Here is a 20665-nt window from a genome sequence, read left to right on the forward strand (position 1 = left end):
CCTCCCCATTGTATCATTTCAATAGAAGGATTTTCACATTCAGAGAAAATCCCAAAGGAATATCAGCTAGTGAGACCAGGGTTCAGTCAATAACCTGTTTTTGCTGCCTCTTCGGTAATTATAAGGACTTTTTTATTAATCCATGAATAAAAACTTGAAGCAGCAACACAACAAACATTTGATTCTAAAGCTCCAGGAAATTAAGAAAAAGCGTAAGAACTGGATTAATTGAAAAACTAACACTTCTGATTTTCTATTTTATTAAAAGTTTATATCTAATCAAAGTATCAGGCCCCCTGCTGGACAATCCTGGTTTATAAGAACATTTTTCAAAACATTACAAGTATTTTATAAATAATTTACATGAAAAATTTAAAGGAACATTAATTACATTTAATTCAATTCTATTCAGTTTATTTCTATAGCTCCAATTCACATCATGTCATCTCAGGTCACTTTATAGATCCAGATCAACCAGATCATCCAGTCAGATTGATTCAAAGTTTTCTATCTAAGGAAAACCGGCTGATTGCATCGACTCATTGACTCTTCAGCAATCCCTCACACTAAGCATGCTTGTAGCGACAGTGGAGAGGAAAAACTCCCTTTGAACAGGAAGAAACCTCCAGCAGAACCAGGCTCGGTGTGAGCGGCCATCTGCTGAGGCCCACTGGGGTTCAAGGAGACAGAAGCAGACATAGAAAAAGAAGCATAGATACAAAAGGCAACCAGGTCCACAGGCGGCCCCGTCCAGGAAACACACAGCCAGGCAGACGAGCTCCGAGCCAGCTCCCATGTCAGAGGATGAAGAGAGCACATCCAGTTAGTCACAGTCAGAGAAACAGGACTACACTGGAAAACAGGCCAAGCTCCAACATCTAGAAACAAAGGTGTTGATGGCAGCAGCACAGCTGATATTTCTCTCCAGGATGGAGTCACAGCCAAACAGGAACAGACCAGATGAAGCTACTATGAGAAAAAGCAGAGAGAGCAGAACGTTAGAGATTGAACTAACAGATTCTGCAGAGTGGGAGAATAGAGATAGAATGAAGCAGAATGATGAAAAAGGGGTCCCTATGTCCTCCAGCAGTCTAAGCCTATAGCAGCAGAACTATATCTGCAGTTGGTCTGCCTCTATCAATGTTCAGCTCTGCTAGATTTTCAAGCCTTGGGGGATTATTTTTGCCTCTTTCGAGGCCCTGTAATTGGAATGAGTACACTTTAAATCCTTTAACGAGGATCCATTGGAGGGCAAGTCTGGTGCCAGCAGCCGCGGTAATTCCAGCTCCAATAGCGTATCTTAAAGTTGCTGCAGTTAAAAAGCTCGTAGTTGGATCTCGGGAAAACAGGCCAAGCTCCAACATCCACCATCTCCACTTCTTCTCCCAGGATGATAACAGGGTTAATTTATTTTTTCTACAATCATCTACCTTTAGTTCACAGTCAGGGTCAGATTGTTGTTTCTACGCCATTTTAAAAAGCGGTTCAGCAGTTGTCTCTTCTCAGCTTCTTGTCCATCTTTGAACGCCCAAATGACTGCAGAGTCATGCAAACCTTTCTGCAGGACTCTGTCTTATTGTCAGAGGTGTGCAGAGTAAAAGTGGTGGGAGTACTGTCCCCTGTGGTTCTCCAGTGCTGCTGACTGATTAACAAATGAATAAATAAAATAAAGAAATAATTTAATATCCTTTTTCACGTGACTCCGCCTCCATGCACGGTGCCTGCACCATCTTTGTGTGACAACAAATCCCATAATGCTTTGCGAGGAAGCAATCTGGGATAAATCTGCTTGTCTGATCATTCTGACAAATTTTGCCTCCGCTACTTTTTCATCCACTAAACATTCAGATGTCTTCTTCTTCTTCTACTTCTAATAAACTCGGGCAGCATATATACCCTGTGCTCTATTGCATATATTATATTTCAGTTTTCTATACAATATTTCTGAGTAAAATGACAGAAGTTAAACACTAGAATCATATTTCAATGTATCAGTTACAATAAAAACATTTTTACGTATTCCTGCTTAAGTTACGTGACTTTACTTTAAATAATTACTGTTGAAGCTGGTTAGAGTATCCAAAATGGTACCTAAGTAAGAATAACATGCAGGCCTCGCATAAAACATCTGGAATAAACTTGGGGTCCTGACAGTACAGGAGGGCGTATTGAACAGGTCTGTAACGAGGCGTCCTGACTGTGCCAGTCTGCAGCTCGACACGTCTCGGTTCTTTACACTAGTACTTTAAAATAAACATATAAAAAGCTTGAGTTGGTGTATTTATTGAATATTCAATGTGAATAATTAATCTAAAATGATCTCAGTTATCAGTGGGGGCCAACATTTAAATTCTGCTCAAGGCCTTGTTGAATTTTCTATCGGCTGTGATTGTGATTTTCACTAAATTGGTGGGGGTGGCATGTGTACCTTTGTAGCCCTCAGAGTGAGGACCATTGCTCCTATTTTACCATCACAGCGAGGACATTTTACTGGTCCTCACAAGCTAGGGCTAAGGTGTCTGTGGGGTTAGGTCTGCATTGGTAAGAGTCAGGTTTAGGGTTAGGCCATAGAAAGGGTTGAAAATGACTGAAAATCAATGGAAGTCAATGGGAGTCAATCATGGTCCCAGGCTCAGACTGGGAACGATTTTTGGCCCTGGCATTTTTCCACCTACACTGGCCCACACGTGCATCTCATATGTGAAACACAATAAGAACAGACATTGTGGATTAACCGATCTAACCCGGTTTTACTGGCTTTGATTATTAACACGGACGCCACAGTGACTGCTGCTGCGTAACGTCCACACTCCCCACATCAGCAGGGTTGCCAGATGTCACTGACTCACGTTTTCCAGCAAAAAAATTTCCATAAACCACCTGGATATACCAAATCTAAACAATTTGAACCAAAGTCTATTGATCTCTTTGACCGTAAATCTAAAGAAAAAAATTTTTTACCCATAGACGGCCGTCCTAAACTGCCAGATTGGGAAACATCCCAACCTGGCAACAATGAATATAAGATGGGAAACGTTTGCCTTTAGATGCTAAACCCCATCCTGCACCGCAACAGATTTTTGAAAAATATTCAAACATAAGCATTTTAGTTTTATTTTAATTTAGTTTGTTGCAAGGATTCTACGATTTAAAGAAATAGAAATTTACACCATATTCCAACCGTCTCTATAGTCTATATATACTGCATGCATCAGTTAGGGAGTTACCATTGGATTACTGCTGCAGCTCCTTCAGGTATTTACTGTCACAGGTAGGAGCTTCAGCAGGAGAGGAAGAGTTGGAGCCTATGATTTAAGGAGGGCCGGCCCTCACACGCTGAAACTAGGACCGGCCCTGTCAGCCTGCATGGTCCTCACGACGCATGGCAGAACAAGTATGGGTGTGTGTGTTTTCCTGAGAGCTTTATCACCAATCAGAGCTGACTGCCTGTCTCTCTGTCCGTCTGTCTGCCTGTCTGTCTGCAGGCTGAGTTTTCAGCGCTTCCTCTGAACTCGCGGAGTTTTTCTCCAAACTGATGAAAGTTTTCCAGCAGTTCAAACCAAACCCATGAGAGGAGGAAGAAAGCGTCGCTTCTCCAACTTTACATCCGCCTTCTTCTCTCCCTGAGCAGGACTGGAGGTGGAGGCAGAGTGTGAGTTTGTCCGGAGCTGAGGCGGTGTGTTGCGGGGACAGATGCGGCGTTGAAAGGCTGCGGGACGCGGCTGCGGGTGAGTGAGCGCCCCGCAGGGCTCCAGGCTTCAGCTGTTTGTTTCTGCCTGCTGGATCAGGATCAGGACCGGGACCAGGATCAGGACCAGGATCGGGATCAGGAGACGCAGCATTCCTGTTTAATAAGGAAAAACGCCCAAAGAACTTCCTACTTAGTTTAACAGTTAAAAGCAAAATAACTGCGTTAGTTTGTAGAAGTTGACTTTGTTTCTCTACAGACTGTTTCTATTAACGAAACCTTATTAGAATATTAATTATCATCAGTGCGAATCTGATTAATAAATCTAATGTGTAGTTTAGGAACATCAGAGCCTGTCCTAAGGTTTCCAGGGCCCCTCATTCCCTGCAGGGTTCCCTTCATGTCCACCAGCCTCCACAGCTGCTCATTCCACAGTGGCAGGGGGGGATTTACCATTAGGCAATACTAGGCAGTTGCCTAGGGCCCCAAGTTCCTGGGGGCCCCATAAAACTCTGTTTCCATGTATGGTTAATACAACTATTCCTTATTTGTGCACATTAATTATGTTTTTGATAAAAATCCTTTGGTTAAAATGCCATCAGAACGCTGATAAATAGAGAGGAAAAAGGGACAAGAAGAGAGGGACAAAACCTAGAACAAATAATGGATGTCTATTCTATTAACATTTCTCTATCTGTAGAATGGGGCTGTTTTATGGGTTTTCTTCTCAGGGGGCCCCCTGCCTGTCTTTGCCTAGGGCCCCAAATTTCCTAAATCCGCCCCTGCACAGTGGAAAAGGCATCTGAAGCCTTCAGGGGAATATTTCAGATATTTTTAAGGTCCTTCTTCCTTTCAGAGGTTGTGAGCTGGTGATACCTGCAGGAGATTCTTTTTAATTTATAGAGACTTTGTTGTTTGTGGAAGTTAATCATCGTTGCTACAAGATGCCTTAACATCTTAAAATAATTACATTTATTCTAAATACATTTTTATTTATTTTATAAAGGAAAAGGCCGGTCAGCAGGAATAATGGATCATTATTTATACCTAAAACTAAAACGTTTTTGTGATTTAATGAATTTAGCGTTAATCAGTAAAATAATAAAAACAATATTTTTTGTTGCGAGTCTGGGAGCGGCCATTTTTTCCCAAATATAGTAACCCCTCCCTCCAGCAGTGACGTCACGTTGCGGTTAGCCTAGCGCCATTCTCCCCGCTTTCCAAGCTAAATCAATGGGAACTACTAGACACATCTGCAATCAACAACAATTATTGAAGATTTCCAGAGGACTTCACCATTGAAATTCACCAGAGCTATAGTGAAACTGACAATGCCCACGTGCATGGCAGCTGGATGCTGGAATACATCGGGTAAAAGTGAAAAAAAAAAAGAGTTATTCCACCTTTCTGATTCCTGATCCTCCACGGACGGGTTGGTCGTTGGATCGCCAACTTGAAGAGGGAGGATTTGCCATCGAACTTCTGGCCAGAGAAAAAACCCGTAATATGTAGCCAACATTTGGAAGAAGAATGTTTTCCAGATGACTTGGATAATAGCGCGTTGTGACAAACACCAGATACAGCACTGGGACTTGATCAACAGCCGATACCGCACCATGACGTCACTAACCAGTAGGTGGCAGTAGTGTTCTTTGACAAACATGGATGCCTCCAGTAAAGCACATTCACATGAAAATGACTGAATTAAAAACACTGATCATTTATTGAACAGGATGGAATCATTTCAGATTTAAAGAACTTTCAGAAGTTTGTATTCTGAATATTAGCGACTTTTCCTTTAAGTTAATGTACTCCAGCTTTAAGCCGATGTTGTCTATGCCTTGGGCCGGCTCTGTTTCTGAGCCTCATTCAGTTTTATTTCCAAGGTTTTAAAAGCTGCAGTTTAAATAGCCACAGCGTAGCTCCTCACTTCAATGTAATTAGAGCAGATCGGCTAAAAATAAAACGTCAATTTTTAATGTTTTGTCCAGAAGCCGTTCACGCTGTTACTGGCAAAAGTCTGAACATCATCAAAAGAATGGCGTTCCTCCTCTGTGAAGCTTTGCCAAGCCCTTCCTGCTTCAGCAGCACTTTGTTCCTCGGCTTTTTCTGCCCTCACTGAGGAAAGGAAAGGCCGCTCCACTGCTTGGACCTAAAAAACGTTATTATCAGCAAACAGCATCTCTGCATAGCTCATAATTCACCTTGCAGTCACTGATTTCTGTCACATTGTCATGTGAGCACACCCTGCAATCACACTGCCTGCAGTTGCTTTACACATCATGTTCACATGCTTCAAATCAACCCAGACATTTCCAGGCTGATTCCTTGATCTATCACTCCAAGAGGCATTGCTTAAAAACTGCTCTGGCTTTCTAACATCGTTTGGGTTGGGAAATATTTGCTTGCATGACTTTCACCATGCGCCAAACTCTCTGTAAGGACGTCTGATCTTTTTTTTTTGCTGCATTGTCTTGGCTTTCTTTCCAATGAAACTTCCTTTGCTTCTATGGATATGAAGTAACCAAACGAGCACAATGAAACGTTGTCATCTCCAAATCCCTTTGATTAAATGAAGTATAAAATATTGTGTCACTTAACCACATTTTATCCCTCTTGTTTTATATATTACAATGCAGCCAAACAGTTAGCTATGTCTGCTTCTCTTTAGTGGGTTTTTCCTCGTTGGCTCTTTTTTTCTCCAAAATGTCGAAACAGTCAAGCTTTAAGTCCGTTTTTCTCAAACGTATTTATTCTTTAATCCCTTTGTAGAGTATTAAAACTAAACCAACCTTTAAATGTGTTTATGTCTTTACAGGGAAACTCAAAGTAATACTTCTAAAAATGCAAATCTTTAATATTTTGTATAATGAATATTTTTTTTACTCCCCTTTTTTTGATTCGCTTAAACAACAGAACTGTTGGAAAAACACCTGATTTAATTTGATCTCATTTATAATTGAAAGACTCAGATGATTGTTTGAAAGAATGTTAGAGACCAATAAACCATCATAAGACACAGGAATGCTGCCCACAGCGCTGATTTTGGAGACATGGGGTGTCGTAAACATCTCATGGTGCAATTACTTTTATTTATCTTCCATAAGTGTCGATGGTAGAGCTGCAGAGCGGCACGTGGAAGTCCAGCCAATGGCCATGCGAGGCCAAGAAGTCCATCTTCCTAAGGAAGTTGGTCAGAGATTAAAAGATGGAGATGGATATTAAAGACAATCCTATAAGAAAATGATTTAAGATCAGGCTGGAGATTCATCCTCCTAAAGGACAACATAGGTTCATTAGAGAGGGCTTAAAAATGTCCACTTACTGAGACACTTAATCCCATCTGAATGAGCTGGAATTATGTATTGCAGAAAGGATTTTTAGAAATCTTTGTCATGAAATTGCAAAAAAAAAAGCTGGTATCATATTCCTCCAAGACTTTTAAAGGTAATTGTTGCAAATGCATGGATTTGCCAATTAAAGGTTCTGGGGGCTGAAGACAAATCTACGTCCAATTCTAAGACAGAAACATTCACGGTCTAAACACGACAAATGAGTAAATATTATTATTATTTTATTATATATTATATTACAAATATAAGAATAGATGAATCATTTTAGTGTCCACATGTTTACACTTATGATTGCAGTTTGGTAAGTTTTGGATGCGTTCAATAAGAAATGTCCCTGACCCGCTTCTCATTGTTTAATCTAGCTGAGATTATGCTTATGAAATCATTTCTATTTCTATCAGAGATTATATTTAATATAAATTGCAGCTGAACTAATTGTGATTTCTGGTGTTTGAACTGAGTCAGGTCTGCAATGGAGCCTGCTGAGTGTGGAGCTGTGATCCGGTTTGTGGATTCAAGAGGAGGAACACCACAGGAGACCTGATGATGATGATGATGATGATGATGATGGTCCATCATAAGACCTTGTAAAATGTTTTCCAAGGTCGTATGATTGGGGAATCATCACCATAAGTTGCTTTAATGTCATCATAAATCTGCCGCGGAGTTTGGATCGCTGCTCCACGCTCAGCAGGCTCCTGTCAGACTGGACTCAGTTCAAACTCCTGTAAATCAGAAACCACATTTAGTTCAAAGCTGTTATCTGTCATTTCATCTATAGATATATAAATAATTGTACATGCAAAATTTCAGTTGGATCAACCAACTGGAAGTGGGTCGGGGGGGTTACTTATTTATAAAATCCAAACAGAACTGCATCGTGACATTAGATGAAAAGAAGAGTTTACTTCAGATCTCACGTAGCGTGAGTAGTTTATGCCGTAGGCCTGAATGATGTAAGATGCCCCCCCCGTATACCGCAGGGATTACTAAACATGGCTAATTAGCATGTGGGGGGGCATCCTTATCCTCAACAAGGAGCTTATCTTAGTCGTGTGATGATGTCACAGCAGAGGCAGGGCTGAAATAACCAGACATCCCTGTAGTGAGTGTTTCCATGACAACGCAGCCTTGCGGCTAGATGGGGGACGGGGACTCAAATAATTACTTTGGATAATTGGTACCAAATATGATGGTTGTGGGGGGGGGGGGCAGCAATCAAACTCTCACTGTGTTAATCTTCCATGTAGGTATTGTTAAGCGTGAGATTCAGGATAAAACACTGTTTTCACATTAGTTTCACCACTCAGTCTGTGTCCGACATCCATTGCAGGCCTTTCTGGGTATTCTGTGAACGGATAAAGGGAAAGGAGGATATATGGAATGACAGTGCTGTCCGTTTAATGTCAGATTCCTGAATAAAAATGTGGTTTTGCTCCTCCAGGTGTTGGAGGAACAGAGAGAGGACCTAAGCATGATGTTCAGCGGAACTGATAGCTGACACCGTAGAATGAGAGAGGATGGAACAGACAGACAGCCCTGCCTCCGAGAGCAGAAACCCTAACGGGTTTGTCAACAGAGTGTTCAACGTTTCCCTGGATGTGGAGAACGAGACGGGCAGCGTTTGCATTCAGCAGACGGGGTTGGGGCCCGTAGAGGTGCAGAGAGAGAGCCAAGCTGCCTCCTCTCAGACCCCTGTCAGGGACAGACAGGAGGTCAACCGGAGGGCCCGTGCCAGCGGCGGCATCTGGCGCATCTTAAACCGAAAGAGAGCCGTCTCAGAGCTGGAAAGGAGACCCCACTCCATGATTCTGCCCGGGGAGGCCACCATCCCTAAGCTCTCCTTCGCAGACAAAGTTCGGTCTTTCAAGAAGCTGAAATCCCCCGCTGCTTTCAGAGGAAAAGCAGGGAAGTTGTCCACTGCCAAGTTCAGCAACTCCTTGGTGGATGAGAGCTCTCTCTGCCATGACGTCGGCACGCCGCAGCAGACCTGTAAAGGCACCCTTCGAAGCAGAGGGAAGAGGCATTCGTACGCCGGCTATACTGTAGACTTTGACTGCTCGTTCGACGACCTTGACCTCTCTGCACCAATAGAGGGCCTTCAGCCCACGGCTGCGGAGGAGGCTGTCATCCAGAATGGCTGCAAACCTGACAGAGTTTCCTACCCTAAAAAGAGCAACAGCAACTCAAACAACTGCAACAGAAGCAGCGCAGACTGCGAGGAGCCCAGCGTTAGAAGCAGCCCTAGAGCCCAGCGCAGCGGAGGGAGGAGGCCCAAAGATGTGTGGAGTTACCTGAGGAGGATTTCCCTCCTGGGGAAGGGCAACCCTGTGTACTCGGAGAGAAGCTTCGACTCTGAACTCCCCTCGCTAGAAAAGACCATGGACTCAGACTTTGGATCCGTAGACTTTGAGAGCGTCAGAGACTTTCAGCCGCCGCCGCCTCCCAAACCTTCCGACACTAAGGGACACTTTGGCGGTCTGTTTAAGTTTTTCACCAGCGTAGCAGAGTCTGCCAGAAAATGGCGGACAACGTCGCGGTCCTTCTCTCCTCCGGAGGGAGAGAGGACTCCGATGGCCTCCCCCCAGGCGCCACAGCACTCAGTGGACAACATTCACAGTGTTTCTCTGACACTCCACAATGAAGGATCTTTAAAACTCCAAAGAACAGACTCCACACCTCCCACTGCCAAACCCTCAGCTCCCAGCAGGTCCATCAGCGAGACTCCAGGACCAACGGCTGCTGTTCAATCCCCTAAAGTTGCTCTGAAAGCTTTTAGAGCTTCTTCTGGATCTCAGGCTGTTAATGGCCTTCAGATCACAGGCAATGTGACAAACCACAAACCATCGGCTGCTGCAGAGAATCATGTTCAGGATTCGAGGATAAACACAGAGGGTGATGCTCAGCGGTGGAACTGTCTCCATCAGGAGGAAACGGTCCGGGAACAGAAAGGAAATGAGCAGGATTCCAGTGATGCACCGCTTGACTTCCACCAAGTTCAGGAAATGAGTATCCAATCACAACAAGGGGATAAAGAGAGCACAACCAATAGCGTAGCAGCCTCCGATTCCACTGAAGAAATATTCAAGGTAAGTATAAAAAAGGCAAAGCAGACATGTTTTTATTTTAAATGGTGCATTGATCAGAGAAGCTTTATCCCAGTTTGCATATTCATGTGTTCATTTCATGGCAGGCATTTTTCACTTCATTCACTTACCCAGAAGCATGTGTCATGTCATTACTGCACAAATGCTCAGAAGTTCATGTATGTAACTGCATTTACATGTTTGCTTATTAAAACAATCACCAATAACCCAGGATGTGAAAGGTACCAGAGCTTTATGATGCAGTCTGTTAAAAAGAAGCCCTCATGTTGTCCTTTTGCCCCATCTGTTGGAGAAAACAGGTTACAGTCCATGCCAAGACGAGCACGATCTTACAAAATGTGTCCTTCCCCATGTGGATGTTCGTTTATAGCCTGAAAAGAAGCAGATATTCCCCATAGAGCCTGTAGCGTTGGGCTGCAGCAGGTCTGTGACGTCAGCTCCTCATGACGGCGGCCTCCCCTTCTCTGAATTACTCATCCACCTCCCAGTCATCCCAGCGAGTCGGGACACGTTAGCCACAGCTTCTGACTAAATGAGATATGACATCTCAATACTCAGCGCACTTTTATAGGGGTAGATTATGCAGAGGCAAGCGCTTTAGGAGCAGTTGTTTTGGGAAAACTGCTAATCTTGTGTCTCACAATCATTTAACAGGTTTCTGCATTAGCATCTAGATTGGGGTCAAAGATACACATGAAAGTTACTGGAATTCAATCCCCTTTTCATTTTATTTGGTCATTAAACTACTGTTTAATATTTTTTATCATGTAGAACTTTTCAAACCACATAAAAAACAGTGTCTGCAGTGTCTTGTAAAAGTATTCATACCCTCTGAAAATTTTCCACTTAAAGACACAATCCTTTACGTATTTCAATCATTTTACATAAGAAAAAAAACAAACTCAGGCATATTTATAAAGTAGAATAAAAGTGAACAGCTTTTCCTAAAAGCTTTATATTTGATTTTGAATAAAAAAACTCTTTATTTTACATGTTTTACAATAAAATCCAAGGCATCAAACACCTTCTAAAATCATCTGTTTAGTATTAGAGTTCATCTTTTTATATTAAAAATACTAATGTTCTGTAAAGACTTTTGAGAATAAATAGAGAAAATAAAAAGCCGTCATGATGAAGACCAAGGGATGCACCCGACTGCTCACACTGCAAAAACGATCTAAAAATTAGTAAAAAATGTCTTAAATTAAGTGTATTTACCCTTAATTTGAGCAGGTAAATGAGATAGTTTGCCAACGGAATGACCAGTTTTACTCTTAAAATGAGATATTTAGATAATATGCACTTGAAATAAGACAATGCATTTGTGTTTTCTAATTTTAAGTGTAAATTGTCTTGTTCCATTGGCAAAATGTCTCCTTTACCTCCTCAATCCAAGAACAAATGCACTTATTCTAAGAAAAAATGACTAATCTAGATCTGGATTTTTTCCAGTGCAGAGACGAGGTTAATAGACGAACCAACCGATTATCAAACTGTTTAGTCCATCCTCAGGCTGAGCTCAGAAACTAAAAGGCCCAAAAAGAACAGAATTAAAGAAGTTATAAGTTACTTTAATAAACCATTGGAATTAGTCCCCCATGATGGAAGCACCCCTCCCTGTAAACTACAGGTCCTCCCTGTCAGAGTTTCTCCTCTCAGACCTGGAGGTTTGGTGCAGAGCTGCTTTGATGCAGTGTGCTGCCTGTGTTTACTCTCTGGTTCCTTAGAGAATCTGATGAGTTTCCAAAACAGAGCGCAGCCTTTTAGTGCTTTATGTTGGCTAAAGAGCAGCAGCCTGCAAACATGGAAGCCAGCAAGAGAAGCAGGCTGGAAAGAGCCTCAACAAAAACCTGCAGAAGTTTTAGTCATCCTGACATTTTCCTCATTTATCCACAAGGTGTCGTTATTACCGATTCACCAGCTGGCGGATATTTCTGTGTATTATCTATGGCCAATATTAATCAGTTCAATCATTGATTGATCCATTCAGCAGCCATCCTCACCTATGGTCATGAGATCTGGGTAATGACCCAAAGGACTAGATCACGAAAACAAGTGGCCGATATCAGTTTCCATCACAGGGTGGCTGGGCCCACCCTTCCAGATGGGGTGAGGAGCTCAGTTACCCAGGGAGGAGCTCGGAGTAGAGTCGTTGCTCCTCCATGTGGAAAGGAGCCAGCTGAGGAGGCTCAGGCATCTGTTCTAGATGCCTCCTGGAACACCTCCATCAGGAGGACACGATGGAGGGGCGATGTCTCTGATCTTGCCTGGTGACGCCTCAGAGAGCAGCTGGAGGAGAGAAGTCTGGGCATCTTTGCTTAGACTGCTGCCTCAATGACCAGAACCCGGATAAACAGTAAGAACATGGATGGATGGATTTTTTTGCATAAATTAAAAAGTGTTATAATTGTTCCACTTTTATTATTTAAATGGGGGGAAAAAATAGCAAAACCCACCCTAAAAAAGAAATCTGCATCAGGGATCGGCTCAGCCTTTAAAAACCTGCATCTGTTGATCTCTGTTACTCCTTAAATGAAAGAAGCGCATGGTGACTCTGGAGGAGCTGCAGAGATTCAAAGGAAGAAAATGATAAGACTGTAAACTATGTTACTGAGCTGGATTTATATTAGATACCAACAACTGGAAAACACCATGAAACACGGTGCAGGCAGCATCATGCTGAGAGGGATACATCTTTCTTCTTCCAGCCTGTATCCCACATTAGGAGGCAGAGATCTGCCTCTTCAAACAAATCACTCTGCACCCATTCAGTTACACTTAACTGTACCCCCGGTTGGGAAACACTGCACTCGACTGATGTGATTACAGAAAACCTCTTTAGTTTTCAGAGGGATGGATTTTTGCCTGACACTGTTGCAGCAGGAAAAACCAGAAGTTGGAAAACCTCCCGTGTTTTCATGGAACTTCTTGATTTACTGATGTGTCAAAACATGTTTCTGAAACTGCTTGGAGGGACACAAGCAGACGGAAAAAATAGATTCGTTTTGACTTTTCATTACGATGAAGTAAAGATAGAACATTTGCATTATTTAAAATGATTTTTGATAATTACCTCATGGTGAAAAATGTATTATTCTGTATTTTAACCCAATTTGACTGCCAGCGGTTTCTGTTACCTGGTTACTCACAGACACTGCAAGCGGAAACACGAAGTGACAACTGAAAGAATTTTTTCTCAGAGGTTCTGAAGTATAACGCCAGTTAAAGCTGTAGACAAACTTTCCTTTTTTTTTCTCTGCACAAGAAATGCATTGTTGCACTTGTATGTGGGCCAAACTGCTGAGTGTCTTTGCCAATCCCAGCTGTGTGAGCAGATTGCCAGCAAGACGGGCGGCAGTATGAGGCAACCCGGAGAAGCCGCGCCTCAGTCTAGCACAGAGAGAACCTGTGCGCCTCACAGGCGGCTGCTCCACCGTCCTCGACCGTCCTCAGCTGTGCTGGATCTGTGGAGGCCCAACCCGGAACGAGAGCTCTACGGCCATTATAGCGAGGTGGGCTCCCTGCCCCGGCTGAGACGCAGGCCGGCTGCTGCCGTGTCACGGATGGCTGCGCGCTCCAGGCCTTGCTCTGTCATAGAGAGCAGTGTTACTAGAGAGACGCAGTCCACGGAGCTGCCTCACAGAGTAAGATGTTAAAAGCACAACTATTTCTGCATAAAACCAGTCAGATATGTCCACAGATAAGCAAGGACGTAGCGTTCAGTCAGCCTATACGCTGCACACATGGGAATATATATATGAAGATGAAAGTAGGATGGCCAAGGCTCACTAGTGGGCTCCACCAACTCAGTGATAAACATAGAGCAAGTCCGTAATGAATCAAACACTCTCTGCAGGCTTTGAAGGGCAGCCCAGTACCAACCCAGTATTTATATAGCGCTCACTGTTAGTGGAGACAATGCCTGCATGCTCTGCCTCATTTGCAGAGGCCTTTTTCTCCCTCTCTGTTTCTTTGCCTCCATCTCACCAACTCCATTGGTTTTTCTTTCTTTCTAGCGTCTCCGTGTCCCTCCCTCACTTTCAGCCTTTCTCTGTGGCCAATTTTCTGCCTCATTGCTCCCATAAGCTTTACCTCTCATTGGCCTAACTCAGAGTCAGTCCATTTTAACCTGAGAGAGCGCCCGCTTGGCGTGATGCATCACCTCTCATGGTTAGCTGCACGGAGGCCGCTGCACCAGAATACAGTGAAATACTCACAGGGAAAAAGGGGGACAAAGCAGAGAGGAAGGTTTGCTTTAAGGTGAAGGGCAGAGCAGAATGTGTGAATTGCAGAATGTGGAATATATTTCCTAACCACTCAGTACCTTGTAGGCCTTGTCTCGCCCGCCGGGGGTGTCACCACTAGAGCCCCCACAAAGGGCATCTCTGCAGCGGTGTCGCTCCCTGCCTCTTCCCCCCAGCACGCTCACTGCCTTGGCTTTGCTCCTGCCTGCATCAGGTAATCAGCATTTTTCTTGTGAATCTTTTGGCTTATTTGTGTAAATTCTTTAAATCCACTCTGGGTCTCTGTGCTCTTCATATCAGTGGAGATGGGTCAAGCGTCATCATCAGTGCGCCTGAGGTCTGGAGGCTCAACCAGCTGCAGGAGGAAGAGGCTGCTGAGACCTGGGTCAGAACCGCTGCAGGTCAACATGGTGAGTCAGACGCACCCCACAGATCCCGCCTCCATAAACATATTACCAACATCTGGTTTATTTAAGCCTAATGCGGTGAGGATGGATTAAAAATGGCTTTAATTGGAGTTTCATCAGATAAATAAGGAAGTGATTCTTGTCAAATATCATCACAAGATTCACATTTCTTTTAAAACCTGTTCAAAATTTGACTGACATGTTGTAAATAAACCTTTCATACAATCTATTCAACTAATACTTGATAAAGTCCTGACACCCCATGAAGTTCCATCCATTTTCCATCACGCTTGATCCCACCTGGGGTCACGAGGGCCGCTGGTGTCCATCTCCTGCTACCTGGATAGGTGTCCATCTCCTGCTACCTGGATAGGTGTCCATCTCCTGCTACCTGGACAGGTGTCCATCTCCTGCTACCTGGATAGGTGTCCAGTCCGCCGCAGGGAGACTAACATCCATTCACACCTAAGGAGGATATAGAGAAGCCAGTTAACCTAACAGCCATGTTTTTGGACTGTTGGAGGAAGCTGGAGTACCCGGAGAGAACCCACCATGCTCAGGGAGAACATGCAGACTCCAGGCCGGGAATCGAACCTGGAACCTTCTTGTTGCAAGGCAGCAGTGCTACCAACTGTGGCACTGAGCAGCCAGACTTCATTAAGTTTTTTTTCACATTTTCTTGCATCAAAAACGACATTATTTTGTCAGGAATCTTTTGTCAGACAGAGAGAGAAGCAGCAGGGGATTGCAAGTGATGGGAGCTAGAAGGACCTGGATTTATGAATTTTAATGTTTTTACCAAAAGAAATTTGGAAAATTGTGTCAGTACAGGATGAGGTGTTTGAGCGATTGGTCAGCAGCGCTGAGCCTCACTCCGATTAGGGGAAGAACCTGTGAAGAGATTTTCTTAGATCAGGTTTGGTCTGTATTTGGACTAGTCTGCACTAAGACATGAATATGCTTTGGGTTTTTTTTTTAAAGGCGTTTATTATCATCTTTGACGCTTCTGCATATTGAAGAGCATTTTTTACACCTTTGCACACATCTTGCATGGATCACAGTGTGTGCAGACGCTGCTGATGCACTTTGACAGTCCTGGTTAGAACAGGAGAAGCAATGAAGAGATCCGCTTTGTTAAAGTTGCTGTGATGAGTGGGAGGAAGCATTTTGACGTTGTTTTTAATGGAGAAAATACGCCTCAAAACATCATGTGTGCCGGTCAGTTATTCAGGACTATGATTCTTCTTTCTTTTCACCATGGGGGACTGTAACTAATGATTATTTTGCAAATCGATTAATCTGTTGATCATTTTTTCATGAATAAATTAATAATCGTATATCAAAAGGTTCCTTAAAGAATTTTTTTTACAGAAGTTAACCAGGTGAAACTTAAACTTCCACTCTAGGAGTTCTGGATGGAGCAGATGGAAAGATGGAAAAAAGCTAAATGTTTATATATTTTTTTCACCATTTGGATATACTTGCTGCTCTAGGTTGGTCGCTCTGTCCACTAAAGGCATGTTTTACATTCTCTGTACTCCAGTTAACGATTAATCGCTTTCTAAATTGATTGAAATTGTTTCAATAATGGATTATTTTCAGCCCTGGTATAAAGTAGTATAAATGCTGAACCAAATGCTTCATTCCAGTCATATTTGTTTGTCTATTCTATTTTTTTATCTTCATCAGGGAAGATGATGCTACTACTAAAGTATGCCTAACTTACTTTTTAAATTGTGTATTTTTCCTTCCTTTTGGCTGCCCTGTGTTGTCCTGTTCCATAACATTCCAATAAACTGAGGAGTGTGGTTTCATGACAGAAGATGAGGGATAATAAAGGACATCCATTCGTTAGGCTGTAAATCTATAAGCTGGGTAGATGCCAGGATAAAGCTACACAGGAAGCTAATGTTTTTTCCACAGTGGGTGCTCTGATGTGGAAGTGGCCTGTGGGGAGCTCTAGTGGAAGCATCCCTGATGGGGTAGAGTTTGCTGCTTTGGCCCGGTCCAGGTCGTCTTTCTGTGAAACCTTTAATGTGTAGATCACACATTGATTTGGTTGGTTGATCAATGGCAGCCATTACTCTGCTTTCAGTATTTCTTTTCATGTATGAAGTTGTACTTTTTTTAGTCAGATATCAACATGAATGCTCAGATGTGTAGAAATGATGTGTTGGACGTTTGATGATTGAGGTTAGATTTTCTTTAAAGGGTTGATAGAATGATTCTATAGGGTATCTGGTCCTTCAGGTCTCTAATAGGGTGATAGAATGATTCTATAGGGTATCTGGTCCTTCAGGTCTCTAATAGGGTGATAGAATGATTCTATAGGGTATCTGGTCCTTCAGGTCTCTAATAGGGTGATAGAATGATTCTATAGGGTATCTGGTCCTTCAGGTCTCTAATAGGGTGATAGAATGATTCTATAGGGTATCTGGTCCTTCAGGTCTCTAATAGGGTGATAGAATGATTCTATAGGGTATCTGGTCCTTCAGGTCTCTAATAGGGTGATAGAATGATTCTATAGGGTATCTGGTCCTTCAGGTCTCTAAAGTGGTGATAGAATGATTCTATAGGGTATCTGGTCCTTCAGGTCTCTAATAGGGTGATAGAATGATTCTATAGGGTATCTGGTCCTTCAGGTCTCTAATAGGGTGATAGAATGATTCTATAGGGTATCTGGTCCTTCAGGTATCTAATAGGGTGATAGAATGATTCTATAGGGTATCTGGTCCTTCAGGTCTCTAATAGGGTGATAGAAAGATTCTATAGGGTATCTGGTCCTTCAGGTCTCTAATAGGGTGATAGAAGGATTCTATAGGGTATCTGGTCCTTCAGGTCTCTAATAGGGTGATAGAATGATTCTATAGGGTATCTGGTCCTTCAGGTCTCTAATAGGGTGATAGAATGATTCTATAGGGTATCTAGTCCTTCAGGTCTCAATAGGGTAATAGAATGATTCTATAGGGTATCTGGTCCTTCAGGTCTCTAATAGGGTGATAGAATGATTCTATAGGGTATCTGGTCCTTCAGGTCTCTAATAGGGTGATAGAATGATTCTATAGGGTATCTGGTCCTTCAGGTCTCTAATAGGATGATAGAATGATTCTATAGGGTATCTGGTCCTTCAGGTCTCTAATAGGGTGATAGAATGATTCTATAGGGTATCTGGTCCTTCAGGTCTCTAATAGGGTGATAGAATGATTCTATAGGGTATCTGGTCCTTCAGGTCTCTAATAGGGTGATAGAATGATTCTATAGGGTATCTGGTCCTTCAGGTATCTAATAGGGTGATAGAATGATTCTATAGGGTATCTGGTCCTTCAGGTCTCTAATAGGGTGATAGAAAGATTCTATAGGGTATCTGGTCCTTCAGGTCTCTAATAGGGTGATAGAATGATTCTATAGGGTATCTGGTCCTCCAGGTCTCTGAATAGGGTGATAGAATGATTCTATAGGGTATCTGGTCCTCCAGGTCTCTAATAGGGTGATAGAATGATTCTATAGGGTATCTGGTCCTTCAGGTCTCTAATAGGGTGATAGAATGATTCTATAGGGTATCTGGTCCTCCAGGTCTCTGAATAGGGTGATAGAATGATTCTATCGGGTATCTGGTCCTCCATGTCTCTAATAGGGTGATAGAATGACTCTATAGGGTATCTGGTCCTTCAGGTCTCTAATAGGGTGATAGAATGATTCTATCGGGTATCTGGTCCTTCAGGTCTCTGAATAGGGTGATAGAATGATTCTATAGGGTATCTGGTCCTTCAGGTCTCTAAATGGGTGATAGAATGATTCTATAGGGTATCTGGTCCTTCAGGTCTCTGAATAGGGTGATAGAATTATTCTATAGGGCATCTGGTCCTTCAGGTCTCTAAAGTGGTGACAGAATGATTCTATAGGGTATCTGGTCCTTCAGGTCTCTAATAGGGTGATAGAATGATTCTATAGGGTATCTGGTCCTTCAGGTCTCTAATAGGCTGATAGAATGATTCTATAGGGTATCTGGTCCTTCAGGTCTCTAATAGGGTGATAGAATGATTCTATAGGGTATCTGGTCCTTCAGGTCTCTAATAGGCTGATAGAATGATTCTATAGGGTATCTGCTCCTTCAGGTCTCTAATAGGGTGATAGAATGATTCTATAGGGTATCTGGTCCTTCAGGTCTCTAATAGGGTGATAGAATGATTCTATCGGGTATCTGCTCCTTCAGGTCTCTAATAGGGTGATAGAATGATTCTATAGGGTATCTGGTCCTTCAGGTCTCTAATAGGGTGATAGAATGATTCTATAGGGTATCTGGTCCTTCAGGTCTCTGAATAGGGTGATAGAATTATTCTATAGGGCATCTGGTCCTTCAGGTCTCTAAAGTGGTGACAGAATGATTCTATAGGGTATCTGGTCCTTCAGGTCTCTAATAGGGTGATAGAATGATTCTATAGGGTATCTGGTCCTTCAGGTCTCTAATAGGCTGATAGAATGATTCTATAGGGTATCTGCTCCTTCAGGTCTCTAATAGGGTGATAGAATGATTCTATAGGGTATCTGGTCCTTCAGGTCTCTAATAGGGTGATAGAATGATTCTATCGGGTATCTGCTCCTTCAGGTCTCTAATAGGGTGATAGAATGATTCTATAGGGTATCTGGTCCTTCAGGTCTCTAATAGGGTGATAGAATGATTCTATCGGGTATCTGCTCCTTCAGGTCTCTAATAGGGTGATAGAATGATTCTATAGGGTATCTGGTCCTTCGGGTCTCTAATAGGGTGATAGAATGATTCTATAGGGTATCTGGTCCTTCGGGTCTCTAATAGGGTGATAGAATGATTCTATAGGGTATCTGGTCCTTCAGGTCTCTAATAGGGTGATAGAATGATTCTATAGGGTATTTGGTCCTTCAGGTCTCTAATAGGGTGATAGAATGATTCTATAGGGTATCTGGTCCTTCAGGTCTCTAATAGGGTGATAGAATGATTCTATAGGGTATCTGGTCCTTCGGGTCTCTAATAGGGTGATGGAATGATTCTATAGGATATCTGGTCCTTCAGGTCTCTAATAGGGTGATAGAATGGTTCTATAGGGTATCTGGTCCTTCAGGTCTCTGAATAGGGTGATAGAATGATTCTATAGGGTATGTGGTCCTTCAGGTCTCTAATAGGGTGATAGAATGATTCTATAGGGTATCTGGTCCTTCAGGTCTCTAATAGGGTGATAGAATGATTCTATCGGGTATCTGGTCCTTCAGGTCTCTAATAGGGTGATAGAATGATTCTATAGGGTATCTGGTCCTTCAGGTCTCTAATAGGGTGATAGAATGATTCTATAGGGTATCTAGTCCTTCAGGTCTCTAATAGGGTGTGTAAAATGGCATATTAGCTGTTCTATGAGCCCTAATGCAGCGTGGTTAAAAGCCCTAGAATAAAACCACAGCTTTTCTTCCTTTTATGGTTTGATCATGAATATTTAGATGAGCTGTGCTCTGATTGGTCGGTTTACAACGAGCCAAGCTGCTGAGCAAAGACGCATCATAGCAACAAGCACTCACTCACTGAAACATCAGATTGTTGATACGGTAGGGGGACCAGACGGCCTCTTTTCCCGGACATGACCTACTTTTCATACCTAAAAAAATGTCTGGGAGGAATTTCTAAATCATCCAGGATTTTGGTCGCCTACAGTGAAGCAGAACCGAGCCGTCAGCTCCGGGGCTGGTCCGGTGGACGGGGGGAGGGAGCCAGCGGGGGTCGGAGGGACCGAACCTGACCCGGTGATGATACCAGCGGCCCCATGCTTCCCCCCGCCTGCCTTACCAGCCCTTAGCCCCCATCTTCCTGCTGAGGACGGCGGCTCATGGCTCTCTGCTGAGG

At 43.0% G+C, this 20665-nt stretch overlaps 1 protein-coding gene across 4 annotated transcripts in view; it reads left to right on the forward strand.

The window, feature by feature from the left end:
• The first annotated feature begins 3461 nt into the window (after positions 1-3461).
• LOC119790473 (rho guanine nucleotide exchange factor 9) overlaps positions 3462-20665 on the forward strand; it is a 93530-nt gene continuing 76326 nt past the window's right edge. For 2 of the 4 annotated variants that reach the window (XM_038296005.1, XM_038296007.1), the window contains exons 1-5: positions 3462-3728; positions 8486-10130; positions 13472-13792; positions 14480-14606; positions 14693-14802. In XM_038296005.1, coding sequence (XP_038151933.1) covers positions 8562-10130; positions 13472-13792; positions 14480-14606; positions 14693-14802 — 2127 coding nt within the window. In that variant the 5' untranslated portion in view covers positions 3462-3728; positions 8486-8561. The remainder of the gene's footprint in view (positions 3729-8485; positions 10131-13471; positions 13793-14479; positions 14607-14692; positions 14803-20665) is intronic. The other 2 variants (XM_038296006.1, XM_038296008.1) reach the window with 2 other exon arrangements.

This window comes from Cyprinodon tularosa, unplaced genomic scaffold (assembly GCF_016077235.1).
Source record: "Cyprinodon tularosa strain WSP-4 unplaced genomic scaffold, ASM1607723v1 ctg365, whole genome shotgun sequence".
Taxonomy (NCBI): Eukaryota; Metazoa; Chordata; class Actinopteri; order Cyprinodontiformes; family Cyprinodontidae; genus Cyprinodon; species Cyprinodon tularosa.